This window comes from Petromyzon marinus, chromosome 63 (assembly GCF_048934315.1).
Source record: "Petromyzon marinus isolate PM22_M1 ecotype Great Lakes invasive population chromosome 63, UKy_Petmar_22M1.pri1.0, whole genome shotgun sequence".
Lineage (NCBI taxonomy): Eukaryota > Metazoa > Chordata > Hyperoartia > Petromyzontiformes > Petromyzontidae > Petromyzon > Petromyzon marinus.
This window is the reverse complement of record NC_133729.1, coordinates 4899168-4920064: the sequence shown is the minus strand read 5'-3', so window position 1 is coordinate 4920064 and position 20897 is coordinate 4899168. Positions and strand designations below refer to the sequence as shown.

The 20897-nt window shown below is 54.2% G+C and overlaps 1 protein-coding gene across 1 annotated transcript in view; it reads left to right on the top strand.

Annotated features, from left to right (window-relative positions):
• LOC116956059 (serine/threonine-protein kinase Nek11-like) overlaps window positions 1–16803 on the top strand; it is a 46053-nt gene extending 29250 nt beyond the window's left edge. The window contains exons 10-14 of the mRNA XM_032977490.2: window positions 1164–1283; window positions 3055–3145; window positions 3990–4206; window positions 11382–11494; window positions 16664–16803. Of these exons, the coding sequence (XP_032833381.1) occupies window positions 1164–1283; window positions 3055–3145; window positions 3990–4206; window positions 11382–11494; window positions 16664–16744 (622 nt within the window). The 3' untranslated portion in view covers window positions 16745–16803. The remainder of the gene's footprint in view (window positions 1–1163; window positions 1284–3054; window positions 3146–3989; window positions 4207–11381; window positions 11495–16663) is intronic.
• Window positions 16804–20897: the final 4094 nt, after the last annotated feature.

Below are 20897 nucleotides of genomic sequence, written 5' to 3'. Positions count from 1 at the left end.
CACAAACACAGACACGCACCCACACAAACACACAGACACGCACCCACACAAGCACACAGACACGCACCCACACAAGCACACAGACACGCACCCACACAAGCACACAGACACGCACCCACACAAGCATATACACCTACCCCCCACCGCGTGTGCACGTGAGGGTCTCCTCGCCCAGCGCTGGTAGCGGAGAGGAGGTGAAGATTAGAGGGCAACCCGAATGTTTGCCCACACCGAATCATTTCAACCCTCCCTCCCTCCCTCCTCGTCGCACGCCCGAATTCCATCAGACACGTGGCGTGCCTCGGCTGGCTTGTGACGATGGCACCCGTCGGCTGAGCTGGCCGTGATTGTGTGTGTGTGTACACATGCCTGTGTGTGTGTACACATGCCTGTGTGTGTGTGTACACATGCCTGTGTGTGTGTGTACACATGCCTGTGAGTGTGTGTGTGTACACATGCCTGTGATTGTGTGTGTGTGTACACATGCCTGTGTGTGTGTGTGTACACATGCCTGTGTGTGTGTACACATGCCTGTGATTGTGTGTGTACACATGCCTGTGTGTGTGTGTGTACACATGCCTGTGTGTGTGTGTGTACACATGCCTGTGATTGTGTGTGTGTACACATGCCTGTGTGTGTGTGTACATGCCTGTGATTGTGTGTGTGTGTACACATGCCTGTGTGTGTACACACACACAGGCATGTGATTGTGTGTGTGTGTACACATGCCTGTGATTGTGTGTGTGTGTACACATGCCTGTGTGTGTACACATGCCTGTGATTGTGTGTGTGTGTACACATGCCTGTGTGTGTGTGTACACATGCCTGTGTGTGTGTGTGGGGGGGGGGGAGCGGTGGTGCAGCGGTTAGCGCTACGCTGCGCTACTTCCCGCTCACGGCCACCGACACCGGTGACCATTGTCCGAACCGGTCCTGGGGCCTCCCCTAGGTCAGCTCAGCCTCAAATGCGTTCCCGGCGCGGTGTGTGGTAAACATCGCCACTGGGGAGACAAAGGCGACCGGGCGTGGTGCTGGCCACCCACCCGCCCGCCCGCCCACTCGCGTGCCGTTCCAGCCTTCAAAGGTGCTCGCTAGCAGCGCTCGCCCCAATAATCTGGCAAGGCTACGCGGGGGACCTTTGCCTTTGTGCGTGTGCGTTGCAGGCAGCGCACGGTGCACCTGGAGACGCTGCGCGCCTGCGCGCAGGTGCGTGCCATGACCCCGCGTGAGAGGATGCGGATCCGCAAGCTCCAGACAGCCGACCTCCACGCAAGAAAACTCCAGTGAGGAACAAAGACGAAGATCGTCCCCCCCCCCACCACCACCACCACCACCCCCCCACCCCGCGTGGCCCGTAACCACGTGGCGGGCCACGCCCCGGCCGCCTTTGTCTCCCCAGTACCTGGTGTTCGCACAGCGCCACTGGGTGCTCATTTCAGGCCGAGTCTACCTAGGCGACACCCATGAGCGGTTTCAGATGCTCGTTATCGATTGTTCGCCGGCTTCGTAAGGCAGCGCGTTGACGGACAGGGTTATTTATTTCGGTTTAATTTATTTTGGTGCAGCCCTGTGAGCCATTCGGCTCTTGAATCGGGTGCAACCACAACAACACAATAAAAACAACAACAACACATCTTAAAGTGACGATGTGTGTGACCGTGCAAAAACAGAATATCCATGGAAAAAAAAAAACACCGCAGCAAAATATTCCTGTAAAAAAAATCACCGTGTACACCGCCAACGCTGCGTGCAACAACAAAAAAAATCCCAGTGGGATGCAAAGTCAAACAACAACAACAACAACCACGAGACAAAACTTAGATTGAGGCCATCAGTCTAACAAAGACAAATATTCCTCCCCCGTGTAGCCTTAACAGACTATCGGGGCAAGTGCCGTTAGCGAGCAGCACCTATGCCGGCACGGCACGGCACGCGAGGGAGTTTGTGCGGCTAGCAGCACGCCCGGCCGCCTTTGTCTCCCCAGTAGCGATGTTCACCACGCGCCGCACCAGGTACTCAATGTTGACCTTGAGCAGGAATCGAATTGGGGTCACCGGGTTCATAGCCCAGTGCGCTAACCGCTACACCACCGCTGCCCACCACAGGCACACAAAACACGATTAGCACGGGTGGCCACACGTGGTGCGAAACAAGTTCATCGTGCGCACATAAAGACTTGTGGACTCACGCAGAAACCCACAGACTCATCGCGCAGAGACCCGTGGACTCGCACGCTGCATCGCGCGCTTTCAGATGCGCTTCTGCGGCCGTCTGGAACGCTCTTCCGGCCCATGTTGGGAAGCTACTGGGAGCTGTGCACTGTTATCCGAAGCCGTCCTGGGCCTCCCCTAGGCCGACTCAGCCTCAAATGAGCGCCTGGTGCGGTGCGTAGTAAACATCGCGACTGGGGAGACAAAGGCGGCCGGGCGTGGCGCTGGCCACCCGCCCCCTCGTGTGCCGCAGTGCCGGTAGGCTTCATAGGTGGTGCTGCTCGCGAACGCAACTTGCCCCCGACAGTCTGCTAAGGCTACACGGGGGACCTTTGTCTCTGTGTGTCTCTGTGTGTGTGTGTCTCTGTGTGTCTCTGTGTGTGTCTCTGTGTGTGTGTCTCTATGTGTCTCTGTGTGTGTCTCTGTGTGTGTGTCTCTGTGTGTGTGTCTCTGTGTGTCTCTGTGTGTGTGTCTCTGTGTGTCTCTGTGTGTGTGTCTCTGTGTGTCTCTGTATGTGTGTCTCTGTGTCTCTGTGTGTCTCTGTGTCTCTGTGTGTCTCTGTGTCTCTGTGTGTCTCTGTGTGTCTCTGTGTGTGTGTCTCTGTGTGTCTCTGTGTGTCTCTGTGTGTGTGTCTCTGTGTGTCTCTGTGTGTCTCTGTGTGTGTGTCTCTGTGTGTCTCTGTGTGTGTGTCTCTGTGTGTCTCTATGTGTCTCTGTGTGTGTGTCTCTGTGTGTGTGTCTCTGTGTGTCTCTGTGTGTATGTCTCTGTGTGTCTCTGTGTGTGTGTCTCTATGTGTCTCTATGTGTCTCTGTGTGTGTGTCTCTGTGTGTCTCTGTGTGTCCAGGGAGGTGGCTGAGGATCACCGACTCAACAACCTGCGGCAGAGAAACAACAACCGCATGCGCAACACGGCCAACCACTTGAGAGCGCTCATGGTGGGGGGCACAATCACACACGCAAAAAAAGACAAAGATCCCCCGTATAGCCTTGACAGACTGTAGGGGCAAGTGCCGTTAGCGAGCACCTATGATGTGCGGGAACGGTACACGAGGGGGTGGGTGGCCAGGACCACGCCCGGCCGCCTTTGTCTCCCCAGTGGCGATGTTTACTACACACCGCACCAGGTGCTCATTTGAGGCTGAGTCGATCTAGGGGAGGAGGCCCAGAACCGGTTCAGATAATCGTCACCAGTGTTGGCCGTGAGCGAGAATCGAATTCGGGTGGCCGGGTTCATAGCCACCACTCCCCAGACACACACACCTACCCAAAGACAAAGATCCCCCGTATAGCCTTAACAGACTGTTGGGACAAGTGCTGTTAGCGAGCACCTATGAAGGCCGGGGCGGCAAACGAGTGAGTGGGTGGCCAACACCACGCCCGGACACACACACGCACTCGCACACACAGGCACACACGCACACACAGACACACACAGACACACACAGACACACACAGGCACGCACACACACACAGGCACGCACAGGCACGCACGCACACACAGGCACGCACACACAGTCACGCACAGGCACACACAGGCACACGCACGCACACACAGACACACACAGGCACACGCACACACAGACACACACAGGCACGCACGCACACACAGACACACGCACGCACACACACAGGCACGCACGCACACACAGGCACACACAGGCACGCACGCACACACAGGCACGCACGCACACACAGACACACACAGGCACGCACGCACACACAGACACGTGGACTCACAATCCAGGTGACGTCACCTCGCCCGTCTCTCTCCCCCTCCAGAACATCGACGAAGCCGCGACGGCGGAGGAGGAGGAGTTAGAATCGCTCCGGCGCTCAGACAGGAGGAGCGCCGGGACGGAGGGACACGTGGGCCCTGGGATGGAGGGACACGTGGGCCCTGGGATGGAGGGACACGTGGGCCCTGGGATGGAGGGACACGTGGCCCCCGGGGCCGGCGGGAACTCGGGCCTGGCCGTGCGTGACGGACAGGGCTACGGTGAGAGGCTGGTGGCGGGGACATCGCTGCCACCCCCCCCCCCATCTCTGCCCCCCCCCGTGCCAGTGGGGAAAGATACAATCGGCTCAAATATATCGCGGGCCGAATTGCAATCCTGGAGCGATGATTGTACTGAGTGGGTGAATTCATCTCTGCTGTCCCTGTATTAGCTGTACCTCTAACACCGATGGGACTGTGTCCAGATCTTTCATGGCTCTGTGAACTCCTCACACAATCCAGCCTGGTCAAAGCCAGGACGGATCGAGGGCAGGCCAGCGGGAGATGTTCCATTAGAGGGGACCACGTTTCACAAGCTGAGAGAAGGGGACGCTCTCACACTCTCTCACACTCTCTAGAGCCACTCTCTCTCACACTCTCTAACATTCTCTAGAGCCACACTCTCTCACACTCTCTCACACTCTCTAGAACAGTGGTTCTTAACCTGGGTTCGATCGAACCCCAGGGGTTCGGTGAGTCGATCTCAGGGGTTCGGCAGAGCCCCCGCCACGGAGGTCCGGACACACTTGAATTATTGTGTAAATTTGTGATGACACACACGGCCCGCTTGGCCATCACTGGCTGCAGATGATCATGCTACACTGCTTGGCCAATCAGCGCTGCGGGGAATTTAGTGCGTACTCAGTAGTCAACGTGTGACTGTTGTTGTCGTACGTCGTGTGATTTCTTTAATATTTTATCCATACTAACTATGTCGGGCAAAAGAAGAAAGTGGTCGGACGAATATGTACAACATGGATTCTCATGTATCACGGAACGTGATGGGAGTGAGCGTCCTATCTGCATGATTTGCAACGCCAAGTTGAGCAACTCTAGTCTTGCACCGGCAAAACTAAAGGAACACTTCTTGAAGCTGCATGGAGACGGGGAATACAAGAACACAACACTTGCTGAATTCAGGGTGAAGAGAGCCAGATTCGATGAAAGGGCCACTCTGCCTGCTCTTGGATTTGTACCTGTTAACAAACCGATCCTGACAGCATCGTACGAAGTTGCTTACCTGATCGCAAAGCAGGGCAAGCCACACACCATTGGTGAAACACTTGTGAAACCAGCTGCATTAAAGATGGCGAATCTGATACTCGGAACAGCGGCCGAAGGTAAATTATCCCAAATTCCCCTTTCAAATGACACCGTCAGTGACAGAATAGAAGACATGAGTAAAGACATCTTGGCTCAAGTAGTCGCGGATCTGATTTCAAGCCCGGCAAAATTCAGCCTTCAACTCGACGAAACCACAGACGTTTCTGATCTAAGCCAGCTTGCTGTTTTTGTACGCTATGTGAAAGACGACATGATAAAAGAAGAGTTTTTATTTTGTAAGCCTCTTACAACAACAACGAAGGCAGCCGATGTGAAGAAGCTTGTGGATGACTTCTTCAGAGACAACAATCTTTCATGGGATATGGTTTCTGCAGTTTGTACGGACGGAGCTCCAGTCATGCTGGGAAGAAAGTCTGGTTTTGGTGCGCTAGTAAAGGCCGATGCACCACACATCATTGTGACGCATTGTATTCTGCACAGGCATGCGTTGGCAACAAAAACCTTACCTCCAAAAATGGCAGAAGTATTAAAAACTGTGGTGGAATGTGTGAACTATGTGCGAAAAAGTGCTCTGAGGCACCGCATCTTCAGTGAGCTGTGTAAAGAAATGGGCTCTGAATTTGAGGTACTTCTGCTCCATTCTAATATTCGGTGGTTATCCCGGGGACAGGTGCTGAATCGTGTTTTTGCCATGCGTGTGGAATTAGCCCTGTTTTTGCAAGAGCACCAACACTGCCGTGCAGATTGCTTCAAAAATCCTGAGTTCATTCTCATTTTAGCGTACATGGCTGATATATTCGCAGCTCTCAATCATCTCAATCAGCAGATGCAGGGTGGTGGAGTCAATATCATGGAAGCGGAAGAACACCTGAAGGCTTTTCAAAAAAAGCTACCGTTATGGAAACGACGAACAGAGAACAATAACTTCGCAAACTTCCCGCTTCTGGACGACTGTGCAAGTAAGATCGAAGATGTGTCTGGAATCGGAGATATTTCTGTATCCACGGAACTGAAGCAAACAATTGCCACGCACTTAGATGAGCTTGCAAAGTCTCTCGACGGATATTTCCCTACAAGAGAGTCATATCCAGCATGGGTGAGACAGCCGTTCACGTTTGCTGTTGAAACAGCAGATGTCAATGATGAATTCCTCGACGAAATCATTGAAATTCAGCAGAGCCAGGTTCAACAGCAACTCTTCAGAACAACAACGCTCTCAACGTTTTGGTGTCGACAAATGAACAAGTATCCAGTTATTGCTAAGAAAGCCCTGGATTTTTTTATACCATTTGTTACAACATATCTTTGTGAGCAATCCTTTTCGAGGATGCTGGACATAAAAACGAAGAAAAGGAACAGACTTTGCTGTGAAAATGACATGAGAGTGGCACTTGCCAAGGTGAAGCCACGCATATCTGAACTGATCTCTCAAAGGCAACAGCAGAAGTCACATTGATTTCCAGGTATGTAATTTGTTGTGAGTTTATGCATTGTGTTGGTTTTATTCTTTGAACAAGGTAATGTTCATGCACGGCTCATTTTGTGTACCAGTAAAAAACATATCTATGTCTTGAATTTGAAAAAAATCACATTTTATTTTTCACTAAAGAGGGGTTCGGTGAATGCGCATATGAAACTGGTGGGGTTCGGTACCTCCAACAAGGTTAAGAACCACTGCTCTAGAACAACATTCACACTCTCTCACACTCTCTACAGCAACTCTCTCACACTCTCTCACTCTCTCTCACACTCTCTAGAGCCACACTCTCTCACACTCTCTCACACTCTCTACAGCAACACTCTCACACTCTCTCACACTCTCTAGAGCAACACTCCACACTCTCTCACACTCTCTACAGCAACACTCTATCACACTCTCTCACACTCTCTCACACTCTATACGGCAACACTCTCACACTCTCTAGAGCAACACTCTCTCACACTCTCTAGAGCCACACTCTATCATACTCTCTCACACTCTCTCACACTCTCTACAGCAACACTCTCTCACACGCTCTCACACTCTCTAGAGCCACACTCTCTCACACTCTCTAGAGCCACACTCTCTAGAACACCACTCTCTCACACTCTCTCACACTCTCTAGAACAACACTCTCTCACACTCTCTCACACTCTCTACAGCAACACTCTCTCACACTCTCTCACACTCTCTACGGCAACACTCTCACACTCTCTAGAGCAACACTCTCTCACACTTTCTAGAGCAACACTCTCTACAGCAACACTCTCTCACACTCTCTCACACTCTCTAGAGCCACACTCTATCATACTCTCTCACACTCTCTCACACTCTCTACAGCAACACTCTCTCACACGCTCTCACACTCTCTAGAGCCACACTCTCTCACACTCTCTAGAGCCACACTCTCACACTCTCTAGAACACCACTCTCTCACACTCTCTCACACTCTCTAGAACAACACTCTCTCACACTCTCTCACACTCTCTACAGCAACACTCTCTCACACTCTCTCACACTCTCTACGGCAACACTCTCTCACACTCTCTAGAGCAACACTCTCTCACACTCTCTCACACTCTCTACAGCAACACTCTCTCACACTCTCTCACACTCTCTACGGCAACACTCTCTCACACTCTCTAGAGCAACACTCTCTCACACTCTCTCACACTCTCTAGAACAACACTCTCTCACACTCTCTCACACTCTCTACAGCAACACTCTCTCACACTCTCTCACACTCTCTACGGCAACACTCTCTCACACTCTCTAGAGCAACACTCTCTCACACTCTCTAGAGCAACACTCTCTACAGCAACACTCTCTCACACTCTCTAGAGCCACACTCTCTCACACTCTGCCACACTCTCTCACACTCTCTAGAACAACACTCTCTCACACTCTCTCACACTCTCTACAGCAACACTCTCTCACACTCTCTCACACTCTCTACGGCAACACTCTCTCACACTCTCTAGAGCAACACTCTCTCACACTCTCTAGAGCAACACTCTCTACAGCAACACTCTCTCACACTCTCTAGAGCCACACTCTCTCACACTCTGCCACACTCTCGCACACTCTCTAGAACAACACTCTCTCACACTCTCTCACAGAACTCTCCGGCCATGCCCCCTCCCCCCGTGTTCTCAGATTAAATCAATTTCCATGCAAATCCGCCTCCCATCACACACGCGCCTCGCCACGACCCCTCAGCAAACATTCACCACCACCCTCCCCCCCCCAGCATCAACACACACGGCTTACCACCCCCTCGCAGTGTCTCCCTGTCTCACCGTGTCTCACCGTGTCTCCCTGTCTTACCGTGTCTCACCGTGTCTCCTGTCTCACCGTGTCTCCTGTCTCACCGTGTCTCACCGTGTCTCCCTGTCTCACCGTGTCTCACCGTGTCTCCCTGTCTCACCGTGTCTCACCGTGTCTCACCGTGTCTCCCTGTCTCACCGTGTCTCCTGTCTCCTGTCTCACCGTGTCTCACCGTGTCTCCTTGTCTCACCGTGTCTCCTGTCTCACCGTGTCTCACCGTGTCTCCTGTCTCACCGTGTCTCACCGTGTCTCCTTGTCTCACCGTGTCTCCCTGTCTCACCGTGTCTCCCTGTCTCACCGTGTCTCACCGTGTCTCACCGTGTCTCCCTGTCTCACCGTGTCTCACCGTGTCTCCCTGTCTCACCGTGTCTCACCGTGTCTCCTTGTCTCACCGTGTCTCACTGTGTCTCCTGTCTCACCGTGTCTCCTGTCTCACCGTGTCTCCCTGTCTCACCGTGTCTCACCGTGTCTCCCTGTCTCACCGTGTCTCACTGTGTCTCCTGTCTCACCGTGTCTCACTGTGTCTCCTTGTCTCACCGTGTCTCACCGTGTCTCACCGTGTCTCCCTGTCTCACCGTGTCTCACTGTGTCTCCTGTCTCACCGTGTCTCCCTGTCTCACCGTGTCTCACCGTGTCTCACCGTGTCTCCTTGTCTCACCGTGTCTCACCGTGTCTCCCTGTCTCACCGTGTCTCACTGTGTCTCCTGTCTCACCGTGTCTCACTGTGTCTCCTTGTCTCACCGTGTCTCACCGTGTCTCACCGTGTCTCCCTGTCTCACCGTGTCTCACTGTGTCTCCTGTCTCACCGTGTCTCCCTGTCTCACCGTGTCTCACCGTGTCTCACCGTGTCTCCTTGTCTCACCGTGTCTCACCGTGTCTCCCTGTCTCACCGTGTCTCACCGTGTCTCACCGTGTCTCACCGTGTCTCCCTGTCTCACCGTGTCTCACCGTGTCTCCCTGTCTCACCGTGTCTCACCGTGTCTCCCTGTCTCACCGTGTCTCACTGTGTCTCCTGTCTCACCGTGTCTCCTGTCTCACCGTGTCTCCCTGTCTCACCGTGTCTCACCGTGTCTCCCTGTCTCACCGTGTCTCACCGTGTCTCCCTGTCTCACCGTGTCTCACCGTGTCTCCTTGTCTCACCGTGTCTCACCGTGTCCCATCGTGTCTCACCGTGTCTCACCGTGTCTCCCTGTCTCACCGTGTCTCACCGTGTCTCCCTGTCTCACCGTGTCTCAACGAGTCCCATCGTGTCTCCCTGTCTCACCGTATCTCCCTGTCTCACCGTGTCTCACCGTGTCTCCCTGTCTCACCGTGTCTCACCGTGTTTCCCTGTCTCACCGTGTCTAACCGTGTCTCCTTGTCTCACCGTGTCTCACCGTGTCTCCTATCTCACCGTGTCTCACCGTGTCTCCCTGTCTCACCGTGTCTCACCGTGTCCTATCGTGTCTCCCTGTCTCACCGTGTCCCACCGTGTCTCACCGTGTCCCATCGTGTCTCCCCTGTCTGTCTATCTCTCTCTATGTCGCCGTGTCTGTGTGTGTGTGTGTCCCCGTGTCTCCCTGTCTCTGTGTGTGTGTGTGTGCCCGTGTCTCCCTGTCTCTCTCTCCCGTGTCTCCCTGTGTCTGTGTCTGTGTGTGTCCCCGTGTCTCCCGTGTCTCCCTGTGTCTGTGTGTGTCCCTGTGTCTCCCTGTGTCTCTCTCTGTGTCCCCGTGTCTCCCTGTCTCTCTCTCCCGTGTCTCCCTGTATCTCTGTGTGTCGCCGTGTCTCACTGTGTCTGTGTGTGTGTCCCCGTGTCTCCCTGTCTCTCTCTCCCGTGTCTCCCTGTGTCTCTGTGTGTGTCCCCGTGTCTCCCTGTGTCTCTCTCTCTGTGTCCCCGTGTCTCCCTGTGTCTCCTTGTGTCTCTGTGTGTGTCCGCGTCTCTCCCTGTATCTTTCTCTCTGTGTCCCCGTATCTCCCTGTGTCTCTGTGTGTGTGTCCCCGTGTCTCCCTGTGTCTCTGTGTGTGTCCCCGTATCTCCCTGTATCTTTCTTTCTGTGTCCCCCTGTGTCTCTGTGTGTGTCCCCGTGTCTCCCTGTGTCTCTGTGTGTGTCCCCGTGTTTATCTGTGTCTCTGTGTGTGTCCCCGTGTCTCCCTGTGTCTGTGTGTGTCCCCGTGTCTCCCTGTCTATCTGTGTCCCCGTCTGTGTCTGTGTGTGTGTGTCCCCGTCTCTCCCTGTGTCTGTGTGTGTGTCCGTCTCTCCATGTATCTCTCTCTCTGTGTCCCCGTGTCTCCCTGTGTCTCTGTGTGTGTCCCCGTGTCTCCTTGTCTATCTGTGTCCCCGTGTCTCCCTGTGTCTCTGTGTGTTTCCCCGTGTCTCCCTGTGTCCGTGTGTGTGTCCCCGTGTCTCCCTGTCTCTCTGTCTGTGTCCCCGTGTATCCCTGTGTCTCTGTGTGTGTGTCCCCCGTGTCTCACCCATCCCCGTGTCTCTCTATATAAATGCATCTCCCGTGTTTCACCGTCAACCCGGTAGCTTGCCACGTCCCCTTGCCTCTCCAGGTGCTCGTAGATCGCCATGTCTCCCCACGTCCACCCTTTCCCTGTCTCTCTGTGTCACCGCTTCCCCCGTGTCTCACCGTGTCCCCCGCGTCTCACCGTGTCCCCCGTGTCTCACCGTGTCCCCCGTGTCTCACCGTGTCCCCCGCGTCTCACCGTGTCCCCCGCGTCTCACCGTGTCCCCCGCGTCTCACCGCGTCCCCCGTGTCTCACCGTGTCCCCCGTGTCTCACCGTGTCTCCGCACGTGTCCCGCCCATACTCGTGTCTCCGCAGAGATCCCGGATGATCCGGCCCTGGCTGAGATTCTGTACGAGGACGACTTCGAAGTGGACAGTGAGGACAGCACCAGCACGGACGACGACGATGATGATGAGTCCACCACAAACGTACGCTGAGCCAGCGACACTCTCACAGTGACACTCTCAGTGACACTCACAGTGACACTCACAGTGACACTCTCACTCACAGTGACACTCTCACTAATAGTGACACTCACAGTGACACTCTCACTCTCAGTGACACTCACAGTGACACTCACAGTGACACTCTCACTCACAGTGACACTCTCACTCCCAGTGACACTCACAGTGACACTCACAGTGACACTCTCACTCACAGTGACACTCACAGTGACACTCACAGTGACACTCTCACTCACAGTGACACTCTCACTCACAGTGACACTCACAGTGACACTCTCAGTGACACTCTCACTCACAGTGACACTCACAGTGACACTCACAGTGACACTCTCACTCACAGTGACACTCTCACTCACAGTGACACTCACAGTGACACTCACAGTGACACTCACAGTGACACTCTCACTCACAGTGACACTCACAGTGACACTCACAGTGACACTCTCACTCACAGTGACACTCACAGTGACACTCACAGTGACACTCTCACTCACAGTGACACTCTCACTCACAGTGACACTCACAGTGACACTCACAGTGACACTCTCACTCACAGTGACACTCTCACTCACAGTGACACTCACAGTGACACTCTCAGTGACACTCTCACTCACAGTGACACTCACAGTGACACTCTCACTCACAGTGACACTCACAGTGACACTCTCACTCACAGTGACACTCTCACTCACAGTGACACTCTCACTCACAGTGACACTCTCACTCACAGTGACACTCACAGTGACACTCTCACTCACAGTGACACTCTCACTCACAGTGACCATCTCACTGACAGTGACACTCTCACTCACAGTGACACTCACAGTGACACTCTCACTCACAGTGACACTCTCACTCACAGTGACACTCTCACAGTGACACTCACAGTGACACTCACAGTGACACTCTCACTCAGTGACACTCTCACTCACAGTGACACTCACAGTGACACTCACAGTGACACTCACAGTGACACTCTCACTCAGTGACACTCTCACTCACAGTGACACTCACAGTGACACTCTCACTCACAGTGACACTCTCACTCACAGTGACACTCTCACTCACAGTTACACTCTCACTCACAGCGACACTCTCACTCACACAGCGACAAACACACCAACGTACCAACTCCCGTATGGGTGTCAATGCACGTGTCACTGTGTGTGGCACCCACGATCCATCCTGGGTTTAACCAGCAGGCTGGATTGTGTGAGGAGCTCACAAATCCTTGAAAGATCTGGACACATTCCCATCGGTGAGCTCCTCCGGCAGGCGAGGCTGCGATGGCTGGGTCATGTAGCCCGCATGCCCAGCCACCGCATGCCGAAACAGCTTTTGTTCGGCCGGATTGAGGAGTGATGTGGTACAGGAGGACGTGGAGCTGAGTGGACTTGCCGATGAGCGGTACCAGCGGTGTCAAGATCGGCCTCTGTGGAGGAGGCTCGTGAAGGACGCTGCTACTGGGCAGTTGGAGGCAGTCGCCCTCCAGCAACAACGGAGGGCGGAGCAGCGACGCTCACAACAACGAGCGGAGTCGCCGGGCGGCTAAAATGCAGCAATTTGGCACAGCAGGGGGCACAGGTGTTGGTGGTGCATCTAGCGGTCATCTCAGTCAGCCAACCCATGCCACATGCTGGGTCTGTCCCGAGACCTGCAGTCAGCGAGCCTTCGACACTTCACGTGGCCTCAAGGTGCACCTGGCCTGGCACAAGCGCCGTGGCTTGATTCCCGCTCATGGCCACCAACACCAGTGACCATTACCTGAGCCGGTCCTGGGCGTCCCCTAGGTCGACTCAGCCTCAAATGAGTAACCTGATGCGGTGTGTAGTAAACACCGCCGCTGTGGAGACAAAGGCGGCCGGGCGTGTGCCGTGCCGGCCTTCACAGGTGCTGCTCGCCAACAGCACTTGCCCCAACAGTCTGTTAAGGCTACACGGGGGATCTTTGTCTCGTGTCGCCGCGCGTTCCAACGCGCACGTCACCGCACGCGTCACTGTGTCTGTCACCGTGTCTGTCACCGTGTCACCGTGTGTGTCACTGTGTGTGTGTCACTGTGTGTGTCACCGTGTGTGTGTCACTGTGTGTATCACTGTGTGTGTCACTGTGTGTGTCACCGTGTCACCGTGTGTGTCACTGTGTGTGTCACTGTGTCTGTCACCGTGTCACTGTGTGTGTCACTGTGTGTGTCACTGTGTGTGTCACCGTGTCACCGTGTGTGTCACTGTGTGTGTCATTGTGTCTGTCACCGTGTCACTGTGTGTGTCACTGTGTGTGTCACTGTGTGTGTCACTGTGTGTGTCACCGTGTCACCGTGTGTGTCACTGTGTGTGTCACTGTGTCTGTCACCGTGTCACTGTGTGTGTCACTGTGTGTGTCACTGTGTCTGTCACCGTGTCTGTCACTGTGTGTGTCACTGTGTGTGTCACAGTGTGTGTCACCGTGTGTGTGTCACTGTGTGTGTCACTGTGTGTGTCACCGTGTCTGTCACCGTGTCTGTCACCGTGTGTGTCACTGTGTGTCACTGTGTGTGTCACTGTGTGTGTCACTGTGTCTGTCACCGTGTGTGTCACTGTGTGTGTCACTGTGTGTGTCACTGTGTGTGTCACCGCACGCGTCATTGTGTCTGTCACTGTGTCTGTCACCGTGTCTGTTACTGTGTGTGTCACTGTGTGTGTCACTGTGTGTGTCACTGTGTGTGTCACTGTGTGTGTCACCGTGTGTGTCACCGTGTCACTGTGTGTGTCACCGTGTGTGTCACCGTGTCACTGTCTGTGTCACTGTGTGTGTCACCGTGTGTGTCACTGTGTGTGTCACCGTGTGTGTCACCGTGTCACTGTGTGTGTCACTGTGTGTGTCACCGTGTGTGTGTCACCGTGTCACTGTGTGTGTCACTGTGTCTGTCACCGTGTGTGTCACTGTGTGTGTCACTGTGTGTGTCACTGTGTGTGTCACCGTGTCACTGTGTGTGTCACTGTGTGTGTCACTGTGTCTGTCACCGTGTCTGTCACTGTGTGTGTGTCACTGTGTGTGTCACAGTGTGTGTCACTGTGTGTGTCACTGTGTGTGTCACTGTGTCTGTCACCGTGTCTGTCACCGTGTGTGTCACTGTGTGTGTCACTGTGTCTGTCACCGTGTCTGTCACCGTGTGTGTCACTGTGTGTGTCACTGTGTGTGTCACCGCACGCGTTATTGTGTCTGTCACTGTGTCTGTCACCGTGTCTGTTACTGTGTGTGTCACTGTGTGTCACTGTGTGTGTCACTGTGTGTGTCACTGTGTGTGTCACCGCACGCGTCATTGTGTCTGTCACTGTGTGTGTCACCGTGTCTGTTACTGTGTGTGTCACTGTGTGTCACTGTGTGTGTCACCGTGTCTGTCACTGTGTGTCACCGTGTGTCTGTCACTGTGTGTGTCACCGTGTCTGTCACCGTGCGTATCACTGTGTGTGTCACTGTGTCACTGTGTGTGTCACTGTGTCACTGTGTGTGTCACTGTGTGTGTCACTGTGTGTCACTGTGTGTCACTGTGTCTGTCACTGTGTGTCACCGTGTGTCTGTCACTGTGTGTGTCACCGTGTCTGTCACCGTGCGTATCACTGTGTGTGTCACCGCGTGTGTCACCGTGTGTGTCACCGCGTGTGTCACTGTGTGTGTCACTGTGTGTCACCGTGTGTGTCACTGTGTGTGTCACCGTGTGTGTCACCGTGTCACCGTGTGTGTCACCGTGTGTCACCGCGTGTGTCACTGTGTGTGTCACTGTGTGTCACCGTGTCTGTCACTGTGTGCGTCACCGTGTGTGTCACTGTGTGTGTCACCGTGTGTGTCACCGTGTCACCGTGTGTGTCACCGTGTGCGTCACCGTGTGTGTCACCGTGTGTCACCGTGTGTGTCACCGTGTGTGTGTCGCTGTGTGTATCACTGTGTGTGTCACCGTGTCTGTCACTGTGTGTCACCGTGTGTCTGTCACTGTGTGCGTCACCGTGTGTGTCACCGTGTCACCGTGTGTGTCACTGTGTCACCGTGTGTGTCACCATGTGTGTCACTGTGTGTCACCGTGTGTGTCACCGTGTGTGTGTCACTGTGTGTGTCACCGTGTGTGTCACTGTGTGTGTCACCGTGTCACTGTGTGTGTCACTGTGTGTGTCACCGTGTGTGTCACTGTGTGTGTCACCGTGTGTGTCACCGTGTGTGTCACTGTGCGTGTCACTGTGTGTGTGTCACCGTGTCACCGTGTGTGTCACCGTGTGTGTCACCGTGTGTGTCACTGTGTGTATCACTGTGTGTGTCACTGTGTGTGTCACTGTGTCTGTCACTGTGTGTGTCACTGTGTGTGTCACCGTGTGTGTCACCGCGTGTGTCACTGTGTGTGTCACTGTGTGTGTCACTGTGTGTGTCACCGTGTCACCATGTGTGTCACTGTGTGTGTCACTGTGTGTGTCACCGTGTGTGTCACTGTGTGTATCACCGTGTGTATCACTGTGTGTGTCACTGTGTGTGTCACTGTGTGTGTCACTGTGTGTATCACCGTGTGTATCACTGTGTGTGTCACTGTGTGTTACTGTGTGTGTGTCACTGTGTGTATCACCGTGTGTGTCACTGTGTGTGTCACTGTGTCTGTCACTGTGTGTGTCACTGTGTGTGTCACCGTGTGTGTCACCGCGTGTGTCACTGTGTGTGTCACCGTGTCACCGTGTGTGTCCCCGTGTGTGTCACCGTGTGTGTCCCCGTGTGTATCACCGTGTGTGTCACTGTGTGTGTCACTGTGTCTGTCACTGTGTGTGTCACTGTGTGTGTCACCGTGTGTGTCACCGCGTGTGTCACTGTGTGTGTCACCGTGTCACCGTGTGTGTCACCGTGTCACTGTGTGTGTCACTGTGTGTGTCACTGTGTGTGTCACAGTGTCACCGTGTGTGTCACCGTGTGTGTCACTGTGTGTCACCGTGTCTGTCACTGTGTGTATCACCGTGTCACTGTGTGTGTCACCGTGTGTGTCACTGTGTGTATCACCGTGTGTGTCACCGTGTGTGTCACCGTGTCACTGTGTGTGTCACCGTGTCACCGTGTGTGTCACCGTGTCACCGTGTGTGTCACCGTGTCACCGTGTGTGTCCCCGTGTGTGTCACCGTGTCACAGGACAGTGACGTGAGGGATCTGCTCCGGTGCTTTCACGCCGTGGTGAACTCGGCGGGCGACGGGGGCGGCTCCCACCGGTAGAAGCGGCCCGGTGGGCATCGTGGGGGGTCTCGTGAGGTCACGTGCGTGGACACACCACCACCATCACCGTCACCACTGTCACCGTCACCACCATCACCACCACCATCACCATCACCACCGTCACCACCGTCACCACCGTCACCGTCACCACCGTCACCACCGTCACCACCGTCACCACCGTCACCGTCACCACCGTCACCACCGTCACCGTCACCACCGCCACCACCGTCACCACCGTCACCACCGTCATCGCCGTCACCACCGTCACCGCCGTCACCGTCACCGTCACCACCGTCACCACCGTCACCACCACCACCGTCACCGCCGTCACCACCGTCACCACCACCACCGTCACCGCCGTCACCACCGTCACCACCGTCACCATCAGCACCGTCGCCGTCACCACCGCCGCTACCACCGCCACCGTCGCCACCACTGCCGTCACCACCGTCACCACCGCCGCTACCATCGCCACTATCGCTGTCGCCGTCACCACCGTCATCACCACCACCACCGTCATCACCGTCAACACCACCACCGCCGTCACCACCACCGCCACAGTCACCACCACCGCCACAGTCACCACCGCCGTCACCACCACTGCCGTCACCACCACCACCACCACCACAGTCACCACCGCCGTCACCACCGCCGTCACCACCACCGCCGCCGCCGTGGCAGGCAACGTCAGAGCCAACCGTGCGCGGTGAAGAGAGAAGTGGCCGTGGCCGCCTGGCCCAAGGGCGGCTGACGAAGGGTGGAAATTAAACCGACCGGCATCAACCGCCACCAGCCAGCAGCAGCTGGCACAACGACGCGAATGCCGTCCGGCGGACGAGCAGCGACTCTTGGCCGCGGTGTGGCTGGGCCTCTCATCCCACCGGCGTGCAGGGGAGATGCTGCTGCTGCTGCCGCCGCTGCTGCTGCTGCTGTTGATGCTTCTGCTGCTGCTGATGATCGCTGTGCTCCACGGTCGTCATCGTTCGTGATGGGCAGCCGAAGATATTTTACTAAATACACATGCGTGTTTATTCATGGGTCTCTGTGTGAGGCTATGGGTCTCTGTGTGAGGCTATGGGTCTCTGTGCGAGTCTGGGTCTCTGTGTGAGTCTATGGATCTCTGTGCGAGTCTGTGGGTCTCTGTGTGAGTCTATGGGTCTCTGTGTGAGTCTATGGGTCTCTGTGCGAGTCTATGGATCTCTGTGCGAGTCTATGGGTCTCTGTGTGAGTCTATGGGTCTCTGTGTGAGTCTATGGGTCTCTGTGTGAGTCTATGGGTCTCTGTGTGAGTTTATTGTTCTCTGTGTGAGTCTATGGGTCTCTGTGTGAGTCTATGGGTCTCTGTGTGAGTCTATGGGTCTCTGTGTGAGTCTATGGGTCTCTGTGTGAGTCTATGGGTCTCTGTGTGAGTCTATGGATCTCTGTGCGAGTCTGTGGGTCTCTGTGCGAGTCTATGTATGTATGTTGAACTTCTTTCGCACCGTACGTTGCCAACCGTGCTTCTGACACCTCAGACCCTAACTCACGCCCCACCCAGACCCGACTCGACTCACACAGAGACTCGTAGGCACACACATAGACACCCATAGACTCACACAGACACCCATAGCCTCACACAAAGACCCATAGCCTCACACAGAGGCCCATAGCCTCACACAGAGACACATAGCCTCACACAAAGACCCATAGCCTCACACAGAGACACATAGCCTCACACAAAGACCCATAGCCTCACACAGAGACCCATATCCTCACACAGAGACCCCTAGCCTCACACAGAGACCCATAGCCTCACACGGAGACCCATAGCCTCACACAGAGACCCATAGACTCACACAGAGACCCATAGCCTCACACAGAGACCCATAGACTCACACAGAGACCCATAGCCTCACACAGAGACCCATAGACTCACACAGACCCATAGCCTCACACAGAGACCCATAGACTCACACAGAGACCCATAGCCTCACACAGAGACCCATAGACTCCCACAGAGACCCATACACTCACACAGAGACCCATTGACTCACACAGAGACCAATAGCCTCGCACAGAGACCCATAGCCTCACACAGAGACCCATAGACTCACACAGACCCATAGCCTCACACAGATACCCATAGCCTCGCACAAAGACCCATAGCCTCACACAGAGACCCATAGACTCACACTGACCCATAGCATCACACAAAGACCCATAGCCTCACACAGAGACCTATAGACTCACACAGAGACCCATAGATTCACACAGAGAGCCATAGCCTCACACAGAGACCCATAGCCTCACACAGAGACCCACAGCCTCACACAGAGACCATAGACTCACACAGAGACCCATAGACTCGCACAGAGACCCATAGACTCACACGGAGACCCGTAGCCTCACACGGAGACCCATAGCCTCACACAAAGACCCATAGCCTCACACAGAGACCCATAGCCTCACACAGAGACCCGTAGCCTCACACAGAGACCCATAGCCTCACACAGAGACCCACTTATTTAGAACTGCTTTTCGTGTTACTGGTAGGAACCTCCTGGTTACACCAGCCCACAGGGGATTATTGTGTCTGTCCGTCCGTCGTGCACCCATAAATGGGAGGGGTGGGGCTGGGTGAAGAGGGGAGGATGGGGAGGGGCTGGGTGGGGATGGAGGGGCTGGGTGGGGAGGGAGGGGCTGGTTAGGGAGGGAGGGTCTGGGTGGGGAGGGGAGGGTGGGGAGGGGCTGGGTGGGGGGTGGGAGGGGTGGGGCTGGGTGGGGAGGGGCTGGTCACCCCGTGGTGCCCTTATAAAACTCAACGTTTCACCTACTCACGCCGGCTTGTGCCCGCCCTCACAGTCGGGCATATTGTGCGGAATACACCACGTGGTGGTGCCGTTGACCCTGGCCATTGACCGAGCGACCCAACGTTCCTACCAGCTCCCTCCGCATGAATGTTTTTAGTTTGCTGTCCTTCCCCCGCCACCTCTGATTAGCGCGGTTGGCTACGTGCAGTCCATACGGCGCGCGGCCATTTCAACACAGGCAGAATAATAATAGTAAAAACGTTTTTGTCTGTTTCTTTGAGTTCCTCCCTCGTGATGGCACCTTGTAGGATGAACGTTGAGATTTATAAGGGGCACGGGGTGACCAATAAGGTCTGAATTGGTCTGTGATAAGGTAAGGCACTGATAAGGGATTTACAGGTATGTAGTGGTGAGTGTACTAGTGGTGAGTGTACTAGTGATGAGTGTAATAGTGATGAGTATAGTGATGAGTGTACTAGTGATGAGTGTACTAGTGGTGAGTGCACTAGTGGTGAGTGTTTCTTCCTTGTGATGGCACTTTGTAGGATGAACGTTGAGATTTATAAGGGGCGCGGGGTGACCAATAAGGTCCTGAATTGGTCTGTGATAAGGTAGGGCACTGATAAGGGGTTGATAGCTACGCATAAAGAACGGTCATTGTCTGAACCGTCGCCTGCTGCTTATATACAACGAGCTTTACTACCAGGCGTCGCCCAGGACTTCTCTTGGATTCATACGCGGCCTACGCGGAGGGTTGGGGGGGGGGGAGTGCGTGACGTCAGCAGGCACACTGCGTGACGCTGCCGCATGCGGGTGACATCACAGATGTTACGTAACCGCTCACTTGCCGTGCAAAATATATCCATTATTGCGCCCCTCCCCCCCCAAAAAAATATACTGAAGTCTATTTTTATACTTTTTGCATTGTGTACAGTCTGAAAGCTACCCACATGCCAAATTTCACGTTTGTTGCATGTTGGGAAGTATGCTTGAAACATTTCGAACAGACACACATATTCACAAATTTCACTTTTATTATACATATAGGTTTAAATTTTGATTTGAAGCTTTCGTGACTGCAGGGATTCATATTCTTGGTTCTTTCGGTAAAGTCACGTAGAAGGGAAACAAAATAATATTTTTTATCATTTTATTATTTACCTTCTACGTGAAAAAATAATATTTTTATTATTTTATTGTTTCCCTTCTACGTGAAAAAATAATATTTTTATTATTTTATTGTTTCCTTTCTACGTGACTTTACCGAAAGAACCAAGAATATCAATATAGATTTGATTTCTCTTTTAAGGCCACGCGGTGGCGTCCATTATCGACTCCGTGCTCCGTCGTCGTGGGGCGATTTTT